The 19,914-nt window shown below is 41.7% G+C and overlaps 2 protein-coding genes across 2 annotated transcripts in view; one reads left to right on the top strand and one right to left on the bottom strand.

The window, feature by feature from the left end:
- MOSMO (modulator of smoothened) overlaps window positions 1-9,917 on the bottom strand; it is a 29,228-nt gene extending 19,311 nt beyond the window's left edge. The window contains exon 1 of the mRNA XM_074158721.1: window positions 9,812-9,917. Coding sequence (XP_074014822.1) covers window positions 9,812-9,917 — 106 coding nt within the window. The remainder of the gene's footprint in view (window positions 1-9,811) is intronic.
- Window positions 9,918-14,541: 4,624 nt separating this feature from the next.
- Window positions 14,542-19,665, top strand: PDZD9 (PDZ domain containing 9). The gene is made up of 3 exons (XM_074158747.1): window positions 14,542-14,845; window positions 18,125-18,320; window positions 19,314-19,665. The coding sequence occupies exons 1-3, from the start codon at window positions 14,542-14,544 to the stop codon at window positions 19,663-19,665; spliced, it is 852 nt and encodes a 283-aa protein (XP_074014848.1).
- Window positions 19,666-19,914: the final 249 nt, after the last annotated feature.

Raw genomic sequence — 19,914 nt, forward strand, 5'->3', positions numbered from 1 at the left:
TTCAGGTTTCCTGTACAATCTTGTTGCATAGTTTTTAAATTGAATTAAGTGTCAGTTTAAAAAACAAAGCGAAACATGCTTCTTCCCACACGAGTTTCTACACTGGAGAACTACATCATTAACACATGAATTTAGGTGCATGATTAGTTTCAGAACAGAATTCAACCTAAGGAAAAAAAAAAGTCCTTTCTTCACCCTTGTGACTTCTCTTCCCCCACAGCACGCGACGCCTACAGCACTCCTCGCATCAACAGGCTCAGAAGCTGCCTCCACGTTTTCTCCTCTACAAGGAAGGAGTTCAGAATCTTCCGCTGTGGCAGTTCTGGAGCTGACACTTCCACAGACTGTGGGAATACCATTGGTTGCCATCTATGCTTAAGAAAAGATAACTCTTAATACTGCAATTTATACTATCTCTGTTTTGTACAAAGAAAACTGAACATTAAAGCAAATTTTCAAGTCAAACAAGTCACTTCCTATACAAAAGTCAACCTTCAGGAAACTTGAGGTCCATGACAACCTTTTATCAGTTTTCTTCACTTTGCTTTGATATAAAGACATTACAATTAAAGGTTGTGTACGTTTGATGCATTAAGCTCATACTGACGAGGTTACAAATAAAACGGTTGCTCCTTACTTACACATTTCCACTGCCTGTCATGGAAGTCCGGATCCATCTCATTTCAGATGTATATAAAGATTTTATTGCAGAAAGCAAGCAGTCTCACTGAGACATCCTAGTAGCATTAGTATATATGCCATCAGTTTGAGATGTGTAGAAAGAATCTAGATTCAAAGCAGCTCTTTTGAAGTATTCACAGCAAAGCTGTTTCGAGACACACTGAACAATGAGTTCATCCCATTCTCTCTAATTCGGACCTCATACTTATTCTTTAAAATACGACTAAATGACATTGCTGTCAGTAGCTGGAAGCAGTCACAGCAAGAGAAGTGGAAACAAGTGGAAAGAGAAGTCACAGCAAGAAGAACCTGGGCAATAACTGGAGAGCAAGAGAACAGGAAACCCAGGATTAAAAACTGCAACACCATAAACCGGGAAGATGGCAAAATGATGAGCGCTACAGAAGTAAACTACTTGACTTTACTGCCCACGAACGCTGTCATTTGGTTATTAAGTTCTTGGCTGTACCCAGCTCAGAGACAGCTCAGCCCTACTAATGCGGTGTCAAAACAACTGCACAAAGAATTGCGCATGGTCAAGTTCAAGGTCTAATGTGAACTGTCTTCAACTGGACAAATATTTAAACATCTAAGTGGGTTATTAATCATTACACCTTGAGAGACTGTCATCCTTAATAATCCCAAAGTGCTTTGTAATTTATGGCACAGAACTGCAGCTACCATGAGGCTCTTGGGTAGCAGCCAACTGTTGCTTATCGCACTACGTTGTGTGGATAGGAAATGTTGGCTGCAGTAAATCCCTGAGAGGCTTTTGATGCCTTCACAAGGGAGCATTTTAGTTCATCTCAAGGACCCAAACATAACATACTGAGTATTTTTTCCTCAAGGAGAGGAACTGGACTCTATAACCTCCGTGGAATTTTGAACCTCTAACTCTTAGCAGCTGGTGTTTCAGACTTGATTAGCTCATCCTGCAGACAAACCATCACAATCAGATGACATTTCCAAAGCTACCCAAGAGAGACCAAACTCTTGTAATCAACTCAATTTACAAAATTTAAAAAACATATACAAGATAACACATCAAATAGGAAATCAAATATGATATAATAGGAAGAAACCAAGAGCTTCACCCTAAAAAGGATGTAACCTATGACTGTTAATTCTATATAGATTCCTATGGAATTAGTCCAATTTAAGTGCTTTGCCAGTCAAATGCTCTAAGTTGCTTCCTCACTCTTTAAAATTGGCACCTACCCTGCACAGATCCTCCTCTTGGCCATATCTCCAGTTTTTCAGATCTGTGTATATCTCCATCAGTCAGAGGCTTGGGGGAAAAAAAGTGAGATTGAGAAGAGCGGCTGGAGCACACATAAGGGGATTGCCACAAAATTACCATAGAACTTTTTTCCTCCATATAGCACTCAAAAAAAGACTCTGTCCATTACTAAGTTTGTGGGCACTGTGAATGACAATACAAACTTATATTTATGTAATAATAAATTGCTCTTAAACTTTAAAATTTTACAGACTATAAATTTGTAATAATTTACAAATTAATTTGGGAAAATTATAAGAGGAAAAAATTGCCTCCATATTGTATTTGTTCTACCATACTATAAAAAGTCATTTCATATTTGATTTTAAAACAGATAGCAGCATTTAACATCTTCAGAGGTCAACATTCCTCCTCATCCATGAGTGACTCTAGTTACCCACTTCTGAAATATACAGGTACCAACCACTTCTCAGAAAAGATCCCTGAACTAGGTGGAGAACTCCTGCATAAGACAAAAATCCCACATACTGTACTGCAGCAGGCAAGAAAAGTTAGGTTTTTCTACTTTGTTTCAAGACTAGCAAGAAAGTAAGTGGGAAAAAGTTGAGCTGTTGTGAGGTACCTATTAAAAAAAAAAAAGTAAGTGAAACTTAAAAGTTTGACCTACTGATCTTCTTTGCTTTGGCAAAAGTACAAATGGAGTTTACATAACGCTGCTCACATGTAAGCGCTGGCTGGGAACTAATGATACAAATGTTTTTAATAAGCCTCAGCCATTAAAAGAATCCCATTTTTTGGATTTCAGTTAATTTTAAATTCTTGTTTTGTGGTAGATACTACTGAATCCTTGCTTTTAAGATTCATATATTTAAGTCACTCTTGTGTTAATCTCAGTGTCGTGTTGTGTCAGCAAATGTAATACACACGCCTGAGATCACCTTTAATTTGATTTAAAATAAAACATCACTATTAGTGAAATGCAGATAGCTCCTGAAGCCACAAAGCTGAAGTCTCACCAAGGCACCTTTCCCACAATTTGTACTGTCTATAAAACAGATTTACAGCTATGTACCTCTTGAATAAAGCATAGGATAGACAAGATCTGTATCCGCACATATCAAATAACATTTAGTTCTCCAGTAACTGTACATACCGCTGTGAAGTCAATACTTTAAAGAAAAATACTTATTCCGAATACTGAAACTCAAGTACCTCAGGAAACCCACCTACTATCAGAAAAGACAAATGAAATACCTGTTATTCTTAGGGTTTTTTTCCTCTGTTTAATAAAGTAAAACCAAGATAGGAAACAAAAGGGGTTTAAAAAAAAAATAAAAAAAAAAATCAAGATTTGCTGCTAATGCTTAAAGGGGCTTCTGTGATAAAGATACCACCTCCATTTCACAGAAGCAGCAGCTGAGGCATTACCACAGTAACTTTCCAACATCCAAGGTTAGTCGTGCCAGATGCTAGATTTGAAAAGAAAAGACAAGTTACTAGCTCCTAGATCCATACTCTATAAATCAGCTATTTCTTACCTAATTCTTTAAGACTAATTAGAGAATGAGGAATTCAACAGGATTTGGTGGGAGGCAAACTTATAATTTTGTACCTTCGCACACTAAAGAGAAAACGTTCACCTAACAGAAGCAGTATTAATTTTTATTTGTTAAAAAGCAGATATAAAACATCAGTTCCTCTATGGACAAAAACAATCAGCTCCCTCATCTCTGCCCTGGCAGGCTCGCATAACCAGGCTGACACAGCTCTCTTTCATGGGATTCTTCCTACACATAAAATAGTTCCATATGTTTAAATGCTGAGCGGTTGAGCAAGCACAAAATTAATTCATTACAACAATGCCTTACTATTAATTTTTCTTGTGCCTTAAGGCCTGGTCAATTACAGAACCCAAGTACAATTCAAGCACTCTGCTTTGTCAGATTTTCACATCCACTTGAAAAGCATCTACAGTCACGAAGTGGAATGGAAATGTTAATTTTAAAGATGGCACTGACACTCCCAGTCCAGGCACACCTATTAACAGACTGCTCTTGTTAAAGTATTTGGATTATTTGGGGTTTAGATTCTTTGCCAGTCCTTACTAGTTCTTATTTGGTTTGGGGGTTATTTTGTTTGTGTTGTTGTTTTTAAGGCACTGGCAACATCTCTAAAATGCAAGTTCAGATGGCTTTGGAGATTGCTTTTCAGCCGTCACTTCTTTCTAGGACATGATGGTACATAATTCTTCATTTTCTGTATCATCACCCCATTTTTTTTTTTCCTGTATTCTCAGCATGCAATCCAAACAGGTTCAGGAAAGGGCAAATAACTTCTCCTGTCACAGTCACTACATGATATAGTACAAAAAAACATTAGGGAAAAAGTAATTTCATAGAATTGCTTCCCATCATGTCCCATCATTCTCTACTGAGAAGAACTGGGAGAAGCATGCTGTGTTTTGAGTATACTGCAAAGCGCTTAACAAACAATCACCAGAACCTTTTTACAGACAATTTTTGAAAAGCCAACTATCCATACATCAAAGAAATAAAACAAAACAGTATCTATTTCAGTGGACAGGACAACAATTTGCTCTATACGACGATTCCTCCACAGAGGAACACTGTAGACGAACAGTTTCTCAGCGCAGGCCCAAAAGGGCAGAAGAAAATATTAATATGCCATACTGATTTTCACATATCACTACTTTTTGAGCAGACAACTGCATTTAGAACGATAGTGCTACCTGGAACTCAAGTTTACACCCTCTTTTAAGTTGTTGATGCTTTATTTATTCTATTCTATTTAGAAACACCAGTTTGTTCAACTACCTTCACGTGGTCTTCGTTTATTCCATGTATAGTCAGTGCTCCAAGTAGAGAAAAACATTTCAGTGGCAATATGGTCTCAAGCTCAGCAGGCGCTGGGAATCACTGCTTGGTCATATCACCTGTGATAGTTCATTAAGCTGATCCCCACAAAGCTCCAGCCCCTGTTGGAAACGTGGAGCAAAATTCCTCAGGAAGAGCTATCACACGCAGAGGAGTAACACTGAACAGCAGTGATTTGCCGCTTGGTATTAGACAACTCATTTCCCAGGAGCAGGGAGTTAACTGCCTCAGGAGGAACAGCCTGCTGGGTATAGCCTACTCTTCTCTAAGACCATAGACACCACTGAACCTGGAATCATACTTCACAAATGAAAAAGCAACCGAGTATACAAAACCAAGAACTACACACAAAGCTTTGGAAGATACACGGAAAGACAGCATTTGTAAACAAAACAGACAATTTAAAATAAGTGGCATGTTGCAGATTCACAATTTACCGTGTTACAGCACAGCACGCTACGGAAGACAGATTAAATGAAAAGTATAATTTCTAACATAAGTGACCTTGATGCTTGTGTCACAGAGGCAAGATGAAACTGGAAGCTCTGCTGAACGCTGATATCACCCAGGTCAGCACTGCTGTGCATAGGCTGAGTGGTCCGGCCATAACATTATACGGTATGCCCCGTTGTGATATATGTATCAACAGAAGAGGATGTGCTAAACACTTGCTTTAGAAGTTACCCATCAGAATTTAGCAGCCTTAAATTCTGACATCCATATTAACTTAATGACTGCTATAAAAAAGTACACGTTGTTCTGTAAATTGGAACCAAATGAACAATCATGCTACATAGGAAGGGATGACTAAGTCACATAAACAAAATGATGGCTTAGCTTTCTGAAGGGGGACTTTATTTGATTAAATTCTCCCCTTGAATTATTTGACCTATCCTAAAAAAGCATTTAAAATTGTCAACCCCCCCAACACGTGCCGCTTTTAGCAGGTCTAATTTCAACTGTGCATACTATTCATACCCTTTTCCCTACAAAAGGGTTGAGAGCTGAAGCAGCTTATATCCCCCACTCCTCCTCTACTGAAGACAAAATATCAAAATCATTAAAGGCTCTCCCACACAAAAAAGGAATACATGGAGACAAAACTATCAGCTTTTAAAGTTCATCGCAAAAGAAGTGTAGAGATACAGGAGCAAAATTCATTACTACTGAAATCTTAAGGACAGAGCTTTAATTTAAGCCAATGCTTATTTCTCACGTAGAGTATTGGTTTGATAAGAAAAGGATGTCTGTGCAAGAATACGGAGAAGCTGCTGGTTTCTAGATTGGAGTTATCAGTGTTCTGTACTTGCACACGATGAGTAACTAAGCCTCACTAAGAACTCTCTGAAAGAACAGTCCATTTAATTTTCATCTTTCCTTTATAAGCTTACAGATGTATGAAATACCTGAAACCAAGTTAATGAACAATTCTTACAAAATTACACAAAGAAAAAGTGCCCAATGAAGACCTGGACCCACACTCACAAAGGTGTATTTCCTCTGGCCTAAAGACAGATGAGCATCCGAAACCTTCAATGATCTCATAATTACAATGTTGAAGAGGAATTCTTATAGTCAACATTCTTCAAATTACTGTAAAATTTATCTTTAGGAGTAAGATTTAGGAGACTTATCAGCCCTTCCCCTAAATCGATTTCCCCAGAACATAAGCTCCTTTAAAAAAAAAAATATTAAAAAACAATCTAGATTTTTCAGAAAAGCATTAAAGCTACTGCTTTATTTTGCTATCCAATTTTGCAGAAAACCATCATTACCTCTGGAGCAAGATATACATCTTGTTTAGTATTAAAATCAGAACAGATTTTTTTTTTTTTTTCCTCTTTTCCCCTGAAAGGTAAGCCCAGGTCCCCAACCTTAATGGCTGCAAACAGCTCCGGGCGAGCCAACGCAGCGCTGCCTTCCCAGGTCTGCCAAGGCCTCTGCTCTGTGCAATTCTCAAACAGCTGCAGTATCGAGAAGACCAGGCTGTTCCACGCTGCCTTTCAGAACCCCGAGGCCAGCAGCCAAGCAGAGGAACGGTATTACTGCCCTTTCTCCTCGCTACTAGGCTGACTTGCAGAAGCAGAATCTAGAATAATTCCCACAGGAGAGGAACCTAAGAGCGCCGAGATAAAGCAAAGAAATATTTTCTTTCACCAAATAGTTTCTTTCACCAGCTGAGAGCAGGATGCTTCAAAAAAAAAAAAAAAAACCCACAACCTGCTTCTCGGCGGCACGTATGGGAGTCGGATGGCTTGAATGTGGTCCAAGTACGGTAGTCTGCTGGGAGTGCCCGAATCTTGCTAGCACCTGGGACCGGGTTTACCAGCAGGTCTGTGTCCTCCTGTGCCGTACCTCTCCACGGCAGCCTCCGGGTAACGAATGCCACTCAGAGAAGCATTTATCTCCTAATTCAATACTACAGCGTTTGCTACAGGAAGTCCTTGATTCAATGGGCATCCTCACACTTCCTTTCTCTGCAGTTTGGGCAAAAGGCTCATTTTAGAAGGTCTAAGTACTAGAAATATACATTTATATAGCTTTTAACCAGAAGCCTTATAATAGAGTGCACTGAATCCCGTATCAATAAAAATCTACTAAAGAGACGTTAAGGAAGGATGACAGCTAGCTCTCCTTTACAATTTTATCAAGTCAACAATTTTGTTTGGCTTCAAATTATAGCAAAAAAAGGCTTAAGTCTGTCAAAACATTATTTGACTAGTGAAGTCCTTCAGAAAAATCTGTACAGATTTTACGTTTGCCTGCCTAATTAAAAGTAAAACTGTTATTTGCTCCCTAAAAGGAGTACGGGACAGAAAAAGGCAGATGATTCTTAAGTAATCATCAACTAAGGATTAATGATTCCTAGGTATAATATTTCAGGAAATAATTTTTGTATTATGAAGAGATATTAAACATTTTTGTTTAATGAAGAACACGATGGACTGCGCTTAGGTCCTAAAAGACTTTCGTTTCCATCAGCAATTCCTTCAGAGTAGTTTTTGTTACCTCATTTCCATACAGGCAGAGAGAAACCAACCTCTCACACATTGCATAGGATCTGTTAACATGAGGCAGGATTTAAGGAAGACATACTTAAATATTTAAAATGAAGATTATTTTATTTGACTGTAAGTCCCTGAAGAAGGGCTCATTACTGTAGCACTAGGTGGAACTGTTACAGGAAAGGACCAACTATTTTATGTAGCCATAGGCAGGAAGATTATTACCATTAGCCACAGGAGGAACGGTGAAGTCATCTAGGGAGTTCCTGAATACTGCACTTTGGGAAGTGACTCCTCTCCTCTGGACCATATAGGAAAGGCTGGTTCTAGACTAGGTAACTGGAAGCATTTCAAACAAACCATAAGGATAGCCTGGTCAGAGGGAATGCCCAGTCATCAATCCCTAATAGCCAACATTTTTAATATTCTACTTCATCAGAATAAAGGAAATGTGATGGCATTTGAACCAGTTCAGTCCTCTTACATGCACGGAATATTAGGCATGGAAGATCCAAGACAGACAAAGAACATTTTTTAAACCGTCTGAAAGAATTTATGACAGAAGCCTTCCATAGAATGATAGAATCATCTAGGTTGGAAGGGATTTTTAAGATCATCGAGTCCAACGATCAACCAACACTGCCAGAACCACCAGTAAACCATGTCCCTCAGCACCACAGCTATCTGTCTTTTAAATACCTCCAAGGATGGTGACTCCACCACTTCCCTGGGCAGCCTGTTCCAACGCCTGACAACCCTTTTTCTTAATATCCAATCTAAACCTGCCCTGACACAACTTGAGGCCATTTCCTCTTGTCCTATTGCCTGTTACTTAGGGGAAAAGACTGACCCCCACCTTGTTAGACCCTCCTTTCAGGAAGTTGTAAAGAGCAATAAGGTCTCCCCTCAGCCTCCTTCTCTCCAGGCTGAACAACCCCAGCGCCCTCAGCTGCTTCTCATAAGGCTTGTTCTCCAGACCCCTCACCAGCTCCGTTGCCCTTCTCTGGACACGCTCCAGCACCTCGATGTCTTTCTTGTAGTGAGGAGCCCACAAATGAACACAGTATTTGAGCTGGGGCCTCACCAGTGCCAAGTACAGGGGGACAATCCCTGCCTTAGTCCCGTTGGCCACACTATTCTTCATACACCCCTTTTCTCTATTCTATACCTGTGGATTGCTCGGAAATCACAAGTTTAGAAAAAGGTGGTTAACTTAGTTTAATCTGTTTGCAGTAAGGATGGTTTCCTTTCCTGACACAGGAGATTTGGGGGTCTCTGGGACATGAGATCAAAACGCTTCCCTCCTCCTATTATCTCTCCCTGCTCCACTCATCAGAACACACGGGTCCTTATCAATAGGCTGCCATAAATTGTTCATACAAAGAATTACATCATTAGTAAAAAGACAGATGCACAAATCCTTACTCTTTTAAAGAAAACAATGTCACTTCTGAAATAAAAACCGCATGGGATCTAGGCTTAAAGGCTGATAAAAACCAGCACGCAGGAAATATTCTGGAAAAAAAAAAAAAAAAAAAAAAGATGAAGGCAGGAAAGCAAGACCTTCCCTGCAACAAAGGAAGCCCCAGCACAGCACGAAAGGTTCAAGACCCGCCGCAAACTCAGACAGACGGATCTACCATCCCAGTCCAAGGCGATTGACCCTGGAGAGCCGGCGGGGACCCGGCCGGGCCCTGCGGCTTCAGAGGGAGCGGAGGGGGAGTAAGGGCTGTCGCAGGACCCCTTGGGACAGGGCTCCGCGCCCGGGGACAGCGGCCGGGACGCACCGCGGGGGGAGCTTCCCGCAGCCCCCGGGGCCGTCCTCCCGGTGGCTCCACCAGGCCCCGCGTCCCCCGCCTGAGGAGCGGCCCCTCAGGTGGAGCCCGCCCGACCCGCTCCGCCGCCCCGGGCCCGCGACCCGCCCGCCCCCCGGGACCCCCGGTCACCTGCCGCCCCCCCCGGGCGGGTCCCCGCCGCCGGCCCCACCTCACCCGCGGACTCGCCGGTGTTGATCCAGTCCGGGTTCGCCAGGCTGGCGATGGCGAAGATGTCGGCGGCCAGGAAGAGGCATCCTGAGATGATGGTCAGTTTGTCCATCTCCTCCGGCTCCGGCGACTCCCGGCTCCGGCCTCCGCCCGGCTCCCGCAGCGGGCCCGGGCCGGGGGCGCCTCACAGCCGCGGCTCCATGGGCTCCGCGCTCCCCTCGGCAGCGGCACCAGGAACGGGTGCCCCCCCGGACGGAGCCGGAAGCGAACCCGGCGGGCGGGGGGGCGGCGGTTACTCCGGAAGGGAAACCCACTCTCCCCGGCGCGCTCCCCCGGGTGGGGCGGGGCTTCCCGTGGGGGGGGCGGGGCCGCCGCAAGAGGGCGGGGTAACCCTCGAGGCGGCGGCGGGCTTTCTCTAGGGAGCGGGGCGCGGCGGGGCGGGGCTTGCCGCTGGTGGGAGGGAGAGGGGCGGGGATATACCGAAAGGGGCGGGGCGAGGAGGTGGGTTGCCTGCGCGAAGCGTGAAGCGGGGCGAGGGGCGGGGCGGAGCGCTGCCGGTGGGAGGGGCTATGGGGAGGAGGCGGGGCATGTGGCCGCCGCGGGGCCTGAGGGGGGCGCTGCTGCCGGCCGGCGCGCGCGGGCGGCGGGAGCCTCAGCGCGAGTCTCCTGTGAGGGGGGGCGGCCGTTTCCCCGGGGCCTTCTCTCTGGCTCGTCTCCTCGCAGGTTCGGCTTGGATGAGCCCCGACACCAGCCCCACGGCCTGGTCCTTCGTCGCCCTCGGGCATCCCTGACCCCAAAGGTGTTTTTTAACCGAGGCACAGGGGGATTTCTCCCGGCCCAGGCTCTCAGGGGCCCTGCCTCCTCCTTGCCGCCCTCTGGCAGGGCCTGCCGTCCCCCGAGGGAAACAAGGCGCACAGGGAGAGGAGAGCAAGCAACTTGGTCAAGGACTGTGGAACTATCATAGATCTGTCTTTGCCGCAAAAAAAAACCCCTTATGTTTCACAGGTCACTCTCTATCCCTTTGAAACTTTGGGCATTGGCTTAAATTTCAGAGCTGGTTCTGTAGCAATGGTCGAATCAGGGGAAGCGGGAGGACTGATTCACGGAGGGTCCTCCAGACATTACGCGACCGTGGAGTGCTGCAGAAGCACGATGTTGCGTTGCTGTCTGCGCTGTGCGCTTGGAAGAAAACCTAATTAATCTTGACTAGAAAATTCATCCAAATACAGCAATTTTTGATGAAGTGCTTCTGCATGGATTCAGCTGCATTGAAGCTTAGGGGAATGTGCAGGCAATAAATGAACAATGCACCAAATGTGGGAAACCAGCCTGGTTTTGGCCACAGTAACTCTGTGCCTTCAATACTGTCACTCTGCCATGGGAATGCTGAACTAAGTTAGTCTAGCAGCCCCCACATCTACAGGTACTTGAAAAATGTCTAATTGCTTACATATTTTTTCCTTCTAACAGTGAACACCCACTTATTTTTTCCAGAGCTGCACAACTGGTCTATACAGAACATACCAGGAAGCCAAGCGGCCCATTGCCTGTGCTGTTTCTTTTTATGTAAGTCTTTTATGTAGATGGGAGACTATACAAACGAAATGGAGATATTATTAAAGTAATCTTAAAGTGTTCAACAGCAATCAGTAGGACTTACTATTTGGAGGACCAAGAGCTGTACTTAGGTTCTATTGAAATTGCCAATTCTTGACAGATTTTCTTAAGGTTGGAGAAAATAGTAAGACTTTTGATGAAAAACAGCTGAAATTGTTCCCTTTAAACAGGAAACAATTGGTGCGTGGAAGCAATGGGACAACTGATTTTTTTATTTAAAAGATTTAAAAATTATATTGCACCAACAATGGTAAGCCAGCAGCCTTGAAAAGAAGTTATTTCCAAGAATCATCTGCAACTATCCTATAAACTGGCTTTAAGTGGTATTTAAATAGCTTTTAATACAAGCATTATGTAAAAGTCTGCCTCAAAATGTGTTCGTCTTCAAATAACTCAGCTTCATGGCAAAGGGAATAAAGGAAGGAGGAGTGGAGAGGGTACACAAAGTGAAGATACGATTTTCATTGACTTTTGATATGCAGGCAAATCTGCAGTCAGAAATAGTGACAGAATCCAGTCTTCATTCCCTGCAGGGTGTGTGGTCACTTATTTAATCTTGCTCAAAGTTATTAGGAGATGAGTACATGCCTAAGGATGCCATGTGGGAGGACACAGCTAGCTATAGGTTCTCCAGAAATCTTTGGGGCCTCAGACAGAGCTGCGGTATTGACAGACAGGCAGCCTAAATCGAATTACTCCTCTTGGACTGAAACGTTGCCCTAGATGCAGACATCTCTGGCCAACGCCAGACTTCCCTGGTGTGGTGCTGGAGTGGATGTTACTGGTGTGGTGCTGGGAGGGGGCTCGGAACCCACCTGCTGCAGTGTTCTGAGCCGTTGCTAGGAGTTGTTACCTGCTCATCTGCTGGTAGACTTCCTCCAGAGACCATCATGGAGCAGCAGCACATTTCCAAGAGGCTTGTCTAGCATACGCCTGCCCAGGGGTTTTGGATCCACAGAAAAAACTCTTCCTCTGGACTCGATGGAACATACAGAGTCTTCGTCAGCAGCTGGGGATGAAACTAAGAGTGAGTTTCCATCTCTTTTAGTCATTTCTTCCTCCTCACTGCTGCCCCAGCACTACTCTTCCAGCCCTGTATTTCAGTATCTCAAACTTTTTAAGTCCTTGTGCTACCCGACAGTTTATCTTCTTCAGAGAGCCCCCACTGCCCCAAATTTTCTTAGTATCAAGAGGCGCTCCTGCTCTTGAGCTTGAGTGTTTGGAACAGAATCATAGGCAGATGACAAGAGGAAAAGGATGTTTCTTCAGCAGAAGAGGATTGAATTAGATCCTATGCTGCTACCTGCAGAAAGTGCAGCATTGAAGGGTGACCTTGGAGGAAATCAGGACAGTGTTAGGGGAACTGTAATGTAAGTTCTCTCAAGTGTCTAAACTTTTGGTAGCATAGAACAAAGAGAAAATCCACCTTCCCTGGAGATATAGACTGCTATCAGGTATAGTGTAAAGACGTGAGTCTAATCCAGAAGTGTGAATCTTAGCGTTCTTCCTAAATATTTTGTAGGCTTTGGATTAGTCACAGCTTTCATGGTTTTAAGTCTCTTATGTCCAGCAAGATAACTTCATGCAGTAAGAACCTTAAAATCAGGATTCTGGCTTCTAATTAAAGTTAGCCAGATTTGTTATTAGTGTCTTTTGTTTGTTGTTTCACTGCTGATCATTTGCTCACCTACAACCGCTCATGAATTTTAATGGCATTTGCTGAATAATTTTGGCTAGAAAATAATATAAAGTAACCTTACTTCGTATCATCTGTTTACATTTATTGGCCTGGGAGTTAATTACTCATTCTGGAAGTAGGAAACTAGGATTCAGTTCCCCCTTCTGGCTGACAAAGATTGAAACACACACGTATTGAAAAGTGACCAAGAACACCATAGGAAAGGTTTTGATTCCTTCTACTGATCCTGTTCCACTTTTGCATAAGTTCCTGAGCCAGAGAAACAGCAGCAGGTCAGACATCCAGCCTCTCAGAAACATCAACACGATAGTGTGTTCCAGAGTGGGTCTTCCTTTGCTTTTGTCGCATGACCATGAAAATTAAGGATTTCATCCAACTGAAACATAGTATTCCACTCAAGAACAACAACAAAAAAAATAATCCTGCATTATTCATTGAGAAGGAAAAACAAATTAAAAACATTCCTGCTTCCTTCTCTGTTTTTCAGTTCTGTAGCCAAACTGACAAATCAAACATTCACATTGCTATACTTTCAATCTTAATTCTTTTAAAGACATTCTGTGCTGTCATTTAGAGCCTGATCCAAAGCTTTACTGAAGCCACTGGAAAGATGACCAAGTTTCCATATTTTACGGAAGAGGGGTAAAGTGGTGGGAATTTTAATTAAGTGCTTCCAGACTGTTGGAGATGGTCTCAAGCAGTTAAATTATTGCTACCCTTCTGTCAGAAGTGAAGTTTAGAGATTACATCTTAAATCAGAGACAAAAAAGTAATTTTTAACAGAAAACAGTTTGTTTTGGGAGTCTCAAGCACTTGTGTGACAGTCTTTTTCTGGCTCTTGATGAGGAGAACAGGCTTGGGAGATGGAGGATTTACTTTATTGCCCCATTATATTTCTGGGTGGAGACACTAGGATAATGTCATTTATATTGTATTACTTGTATTATGCATTATAATGGATAGTGGATGCTCAAGAGTATTTTATTTCTCTAGGTGCTAAATATGGCAAGTACAGTCCCTTCCCTAACGTCAGCTGTAGGGTGTGAAACTAATCTGCTGGAAATTTAGAAATTAATCTCCTCTATAAATATTGATTTGAAAAATCAAATTTTTATTGGAATTAAATCTTTTGTTGAAGTCCTTAACAGCTGACAAATCCTCTGTTATGTTACTCTGTACCTGTTCTCTACCTTCCCTGAATATATCACCATTTGTAATGAATACTGAACAGCAGTATTGCTTTTTCTGTTGGTAAAATGTCTGACTTTTAAAGAAATGAGTTTCTAAGTAAAAACTACTTTCAGTATATTTATTTGCAGAAAGTTAGTTTATGGAGTACACTAACTTTTTATAAGCATTGCTATTATGGCTTTTTGGCAGCAACTCAGCAGGCAATGCTTATCTAGAGAAGCAATCAAGGATGAGGGACTTAACTGTATGGACAATTAAAAATGGGTACAGAACCTGCTCAAATGTCTCCATAGATGTTTTACTGAAGAATGATATCACACTTCCAACAAGTAAAATTTTCCTCTCACTTTTTGAAGGGCAATTGCCACCACTGGAAAATGTCTCTCGGCACATGCTGATTGCAGCATTAAATGCAAATATTAGGATGAGTGAACAAGGATTGGGTCTCATAATCATCCAGAACGGGCCATATCTCCAGATAACAAGCCTCGTTGAGAAAAGCTCTGCAGCTAAAGATGGAAAGCTAAAACCAGGTAAAAAGAAACAACAGTGATATTCAAATTTAATAGCATTGAAAATATTCTTGTTCCACATTTACGCTTTGAGCCTGTCTCTGATTTATTTACACTTACACAGATCAAAAGAAACTCAATTTAATATTACAGAGAAAAGAAACTAGCACAAACTGTATAAAGCTCAGTGCCAGCATTCCATTGTAATGAAATACCTGTGATCTTAAAATAGCTGATATGGGTGACTGTTTCATAATCAGACCAAGATTTGAGTCTATATATTGTTCTCCAGCAAAAACAGATTTCCTGTTCATCAGCAGGGTTGTCCAAAAACAGTTTGACTATTACCTTTATATAGCAACTAACTTGAATAATATCATTCTTTGTTCAGTGCATTGTTGTTCAAGTAATTCCACTCTGTAAGTAACACAAAACTTCCCCAAGGCTTGAAATTAATTTGCCTTATTGTTTGCTTTTTGTTTCTCTTTATTATACAGAATAGTTACAAAGTGGCAATGGACTAATCTCTGTGTTCTAACAATCTACGCAAAGGTGTTCGTTTGCTTAATGCTTTAAACCTGAAATGTGCTGTATCAGTACCAACAGACTACTACTAGTTATTAAGGTTGCTTGTGGAACATCAGGCTCCTGGATTAAGCTTGTAATTGAAAGCTCTGTAAATTTGACTGCTTCGTATGGGTCCCTAGACCAATTACATTAGACTCATGAACTACAGTTTGGGGATGATAGTGTGCTATGTTATTACCATTTATTAAATTGTCTCTAACATAGAAATCTATGAAGCTAAGACTTGAGTGTAGTGAAGTAATTTAGAAATTTATTGGCTGTATATTGAAAAATCATATCTTTAAATTAGAACAATTTTCCCAGTATTGCCTTTATAATTTTGGCAGTCCTTTCTTCTCACACCTTTCAGAGAGAATTAGAATTCCAAGCACTAGGAAGAAAGATCTATTTCTGTGATGCAATAAAAGCCACCGAGTTCTTAACCTCTTTTTAAGCTAGGCTTTGCACTTTTGATCCAAGTATAAAAATCAGTGGAAAAATCATGAGCATAAAATAGAAATGGATTTGGATTTGAACAAGTACTTTTTTATTATTTATTATTATCTTAGGAGTTGATAGCTTTCATCTATCCCCTAAAAAACCAAAACCCTATGGTATACAAAAGCATATATATGATACCGATTTCATGGGGTTTTTTTATATCCATAAGGTAAAATAATACAGAATATTGATCACTGAAACTAAATAGTTCTATTTGCAACAATGTGAAAAAGGCAAGCTCCAAAAGCATTTTCAATAAAATTAACAGAGGTAGTGGGAGGCACCAATGTCTTAAAATCCTACAGTTAAGACTCACCAAACTCATTTGTACATATGCATGCCTTGTTCTCCACACCGGCAAGAAGAAACAGGGCTGCTTAATATGTGTGCTTCCTCAAAAAACCTTCTAGTGCAACCTCCACGTAAGTCTTCAGTGGCCACTGAATGATATCAATCACAAAACTGGTAAGGGAACTGAAAACTGGGTGGTTCAGAATTTAGATGCTGGAGCAGAGGAGCAAAATTATCTACGTCTGCAGTTCAGAGATGGCTTTGACTCACCTAACAGTGTTATCAGCACAGTACGGGCAGAAAAAACAGAATTCTGAAAGAATCTATTAAAAGCCGAGAGTGTCTTGCAGATACTTTAAAGCCTAAGTACAATTATGTCTATGCATTTTGAAACATGTAATTTGGGTGACTTACCTTTGGATGAGAACTTACATAAAACTGTTGTTAAAATGTTTTCTGTTGCTTTTTTGTTATCTGCTGTCCTGGTACTTGCTCCAGAACTTCTTGTTTGCACCACAGTAGAACCGGTATCTTGTGATAAGCTAGAGCAGAGAGAGGATGTGATGATGACAGTAGTAGAAAGAGCGGTTAGTGGCAAAAGTGAACAAAAAAATGGTAGTCAGTAGTTCAGGTAAACAGCTTTAAAGCCTGTCAGTTTTTGCGATAGGCATTTTTAACCCAAAAGGGTTAAGAAGAAAGTAGAGCAGACGGAGAGAGGCTCCTTGCTCTGTCTAATATGGCGGCAGACAGCTGTACCACTTGTTTAAATCCCCTCTGCTCTTCTGTTGCAGTTCAGTACATAATGTTTACTGAAACCGCTCCTCTGTACAACCGTTTCTGCCAGGCTGCTGATGGAGCTGTAGTGCGCTGCAGACGGATTCTGCTTGCCTTTTGCAGTCTCCAAAATTACAGGTTTATCAAGTAATTGCAACTCCCCCCAGCCCCTCGAAACCCGTTGTGTTATACCCTCTGGCATATATAGGTGCTGGGGCTTCCGTACTTTGTTGTTCTTGGATGCAGTACTGCTTTTTGCAAAACTGCAGCTCAATGCTTTCCACTGGCAGCAGGTGGTAAGAACATTATTTGTATTTGTTAGCTTCTTTTAAGGGGTAAGCTAACCAAAACATCACCACCGCTTTTTGCTGGAACTCTTCAGTTAGATTCTGCACCAGCTCTGGCAGGCGCCTCCTGCTTCTCTCCCAGCTTGGCTTGACATTTGTGACAACGTGCCCACATGTTGGTTGTTCTCAGTGCGGAGGGACAAGCACCAGCCACAAAGAAGAGTCAAACCCTGGAATCCTCCAGGGGCCCACACAAACACAGGGTGACGTGGCTGTTACACAGATTCTCCAGCATCCAGCTAGGTAACCTCAGCCACTGCGGAGGAACGGGTCCGCTTGGCTCCATACCAGCAGATGCACAGCAAGGTGACACACACGGGTAGGCAGCAGATATGTATAGACAGGGTATTCCAGCTGTGAAAAGGTACAGGGACGCCATGGACAGATGCCAGCAGTGCTGTTAGGAGTGCAGCTGTGTAACGTCAACTCAACCTTGCTGGAGTCTGGTCCCAAGTAGCGGTCCTGGTCAGACTATTCATTGTTGTACCTTTATCTTGCTTTAAAAACCCCACAGAAATGGAAGGTAGCACTGAACAGGCAGTCTAAAGTATAGCACAATCATTCAAAAAAACCCCAAAGTAAATAAACAAACTGCTGCTTTCCTTAGTATTGTGAAAAGGTTAGTCCTTAAGAGCTAAAAAACTTTCATTAAAAAAGAAAGCAAAACCAAAATTGCATCCAGTTGAAGAGGTGCTAAACATATGCTTTTTGATAAAAATGTAAAATTATAGTGGTTAAGACTACATATTTTGTAATATGAACATTAAAAAAATTGAAAAAGTCTCTTTAACTGACTACTGTACATTTTCTTCTTTGGCAGGTGATGTTCTAATAAAAATTGGACACACTAATGTTTTAGGATGGACACTGCGAGAGCTTAGGCAACTCCTGCACAACATTCCTATAGGAACTTCTCTACAAATCAGAGTTTACAGAGATTTTGTTGAAGTACCTCATCACTGGCAAAATGCAGTTGAATTCATTCCTGAAGTAAAGCTTCCTGTGATGACAGCAGAGTAAGAAAGAAGTATTGTACACAACTAGAATTTCACACCTTGCTTATTATTCTAGCAAGAAAGAATAAATAGCATAATAGCTTTTTCATTTTAGGATAAAATGTTAGTCTAAGGATTTACTTTCATTTATTTTTCTGAAATAGAAAACTGTGATTTGGGATGAACAAATACCAAAAGAAAAATTTACTTTCCTGGTTACAGTGAGGACAGGGTTAGGACAAACATTAATTTTAGACATGCCCCTTCCCACCTCCAGAGAGACTGTAAAAGGTCTGGCTGGCAATAACACCACTCAAGTCCAAGAGGCCATCGATTTCTAATAGGCAAGGATGTAGACAATGGCAAGTAGCTGATGATACCAAGATGGAGGTCATGCTACAACTATGTAAAAAGCTTACTGCTTTCTTAATCAAACTACTGACAGCGGTTAATGATTAGGACTTTCAAAATTAAACTTCAGGAAAAATAAACTCTTCTTGTGAGAGCCGCTGCATACAGAAGCTTTTAAAAACGTATTGCTCTCAACCCTAAAGGTGGCTCAAATAGCCAGCATAATTAATCTAGATGGGATATAAAGCAGTTACAAGTTTTCCTGAGGCACAAAGTTTTAATAGAAAAGAAACCTCAGAGGTAGGGGAAGGAACAGAAGTACAAAAAGGAGATAATTAGGCTAGAACACCAGAAAGGAAGCTCAGGCAGCAAGGTCATTAAACCTCTAAGCTTATGTTTAAATACATCAAATTATTTGCTATTCTGAAGGAGCAGAAAAAAGATAGCTTGCTTTTCTGTTGACCAAATTTCAACTTACCTCTTACTTTAGAGTCCAAAGGAAACAATGTGCAAAGGACTATGGATAATAGTATTAGTTTGATATTGGACAAGCTTCAGAAATAAGTATTTGCAGAAAGACTTAGGACTCTCAGAGTAATTAATTAACATGCTGTGGGAATTAGGTGTTGCATGTTAAAGTAATACCATGCTGTGTATTTCCAGCACAAGTGAAGATGCTGAGGATGAAGACGACACCGGGTCCAGTAATGATGATGACGACGTAGACTTGGAAACTTTTCAGCGTGCATCTTCCCAGTCATACTGTTGTGAGTTCACACAGAAGTTACCAGCAGTATCTGATACAGGCCAGACACTTAGAGTAGGCGCAGACACTGGTTGTGATGTTGTACTTCACAATGATGTTGATGCATTGTGCAATCCTAAATTTGATGCTCGTGGCATTAGACCTCCTTCGTACTGGGGTATGGAAAACAATGAGACCAGTTCCACCCCCTCCTGCCCTTCTGCATCAGATACATCCCAACTGGAAGAATTTACCGTTGTTTCAGAATAGCTCAAAACGTGATTTCTTCAAAACCTAGATTTCTGTTTTCTTTTAATATATGCCTAGACTTCAAAAAAAATAAGTGTTCTAAGATATCTGAAATTATATATTAGCTATGTAAAGCTGTTTCAGCAATGCCCTTCCCTCCCCTCAAAGATGTCTATCAATGCTACTTGTGGAGAAGACACTCGGAAGCAGTCTCTGCTAGTCCTAGACAAGTAGCAGTCACAAGCTGTAAGAAAGTCTAATATATTCATC

The sequence above is a fragment of the Numenius arquata genome, chromosome 14 (assembly GCF_964106895.1).
Source record: "Numenius arquata chromosome 14, bNumArq3.hap1.1, whole genome shotgun sequence".
In the NCBI taxonomy this organism is placed as follows: domain Eukaryota; kingdom Metazoa; phylum Chordata; class Aves; order Charadriiformes; family Scolopacidae; genus Numenius; species Numenius arquata.

Coding starts and splice junctions, on each gene's coding strand:
- PDZD9 (XM_074158747.1), top strand. CDS start 14,542: ATGAGGGACTTAACTGTATGGACAATTAAAAATGGGTACAGAACCTGC. Junction 14,846..18,124: donor AGATGGAAAGCTAAAACCAG/GTAAAAAGAAAC, acceptor CTTCTTTGGCAG/GTGATGTTCTAATAAAAATT. Junction 18,321..19,313: donor CTTCCTGTGATGACAGCAGA/GTAAGAAAGAAG, acceptor GTGTATTTCCAG/CACAAGTGAAGATGCTGAGG.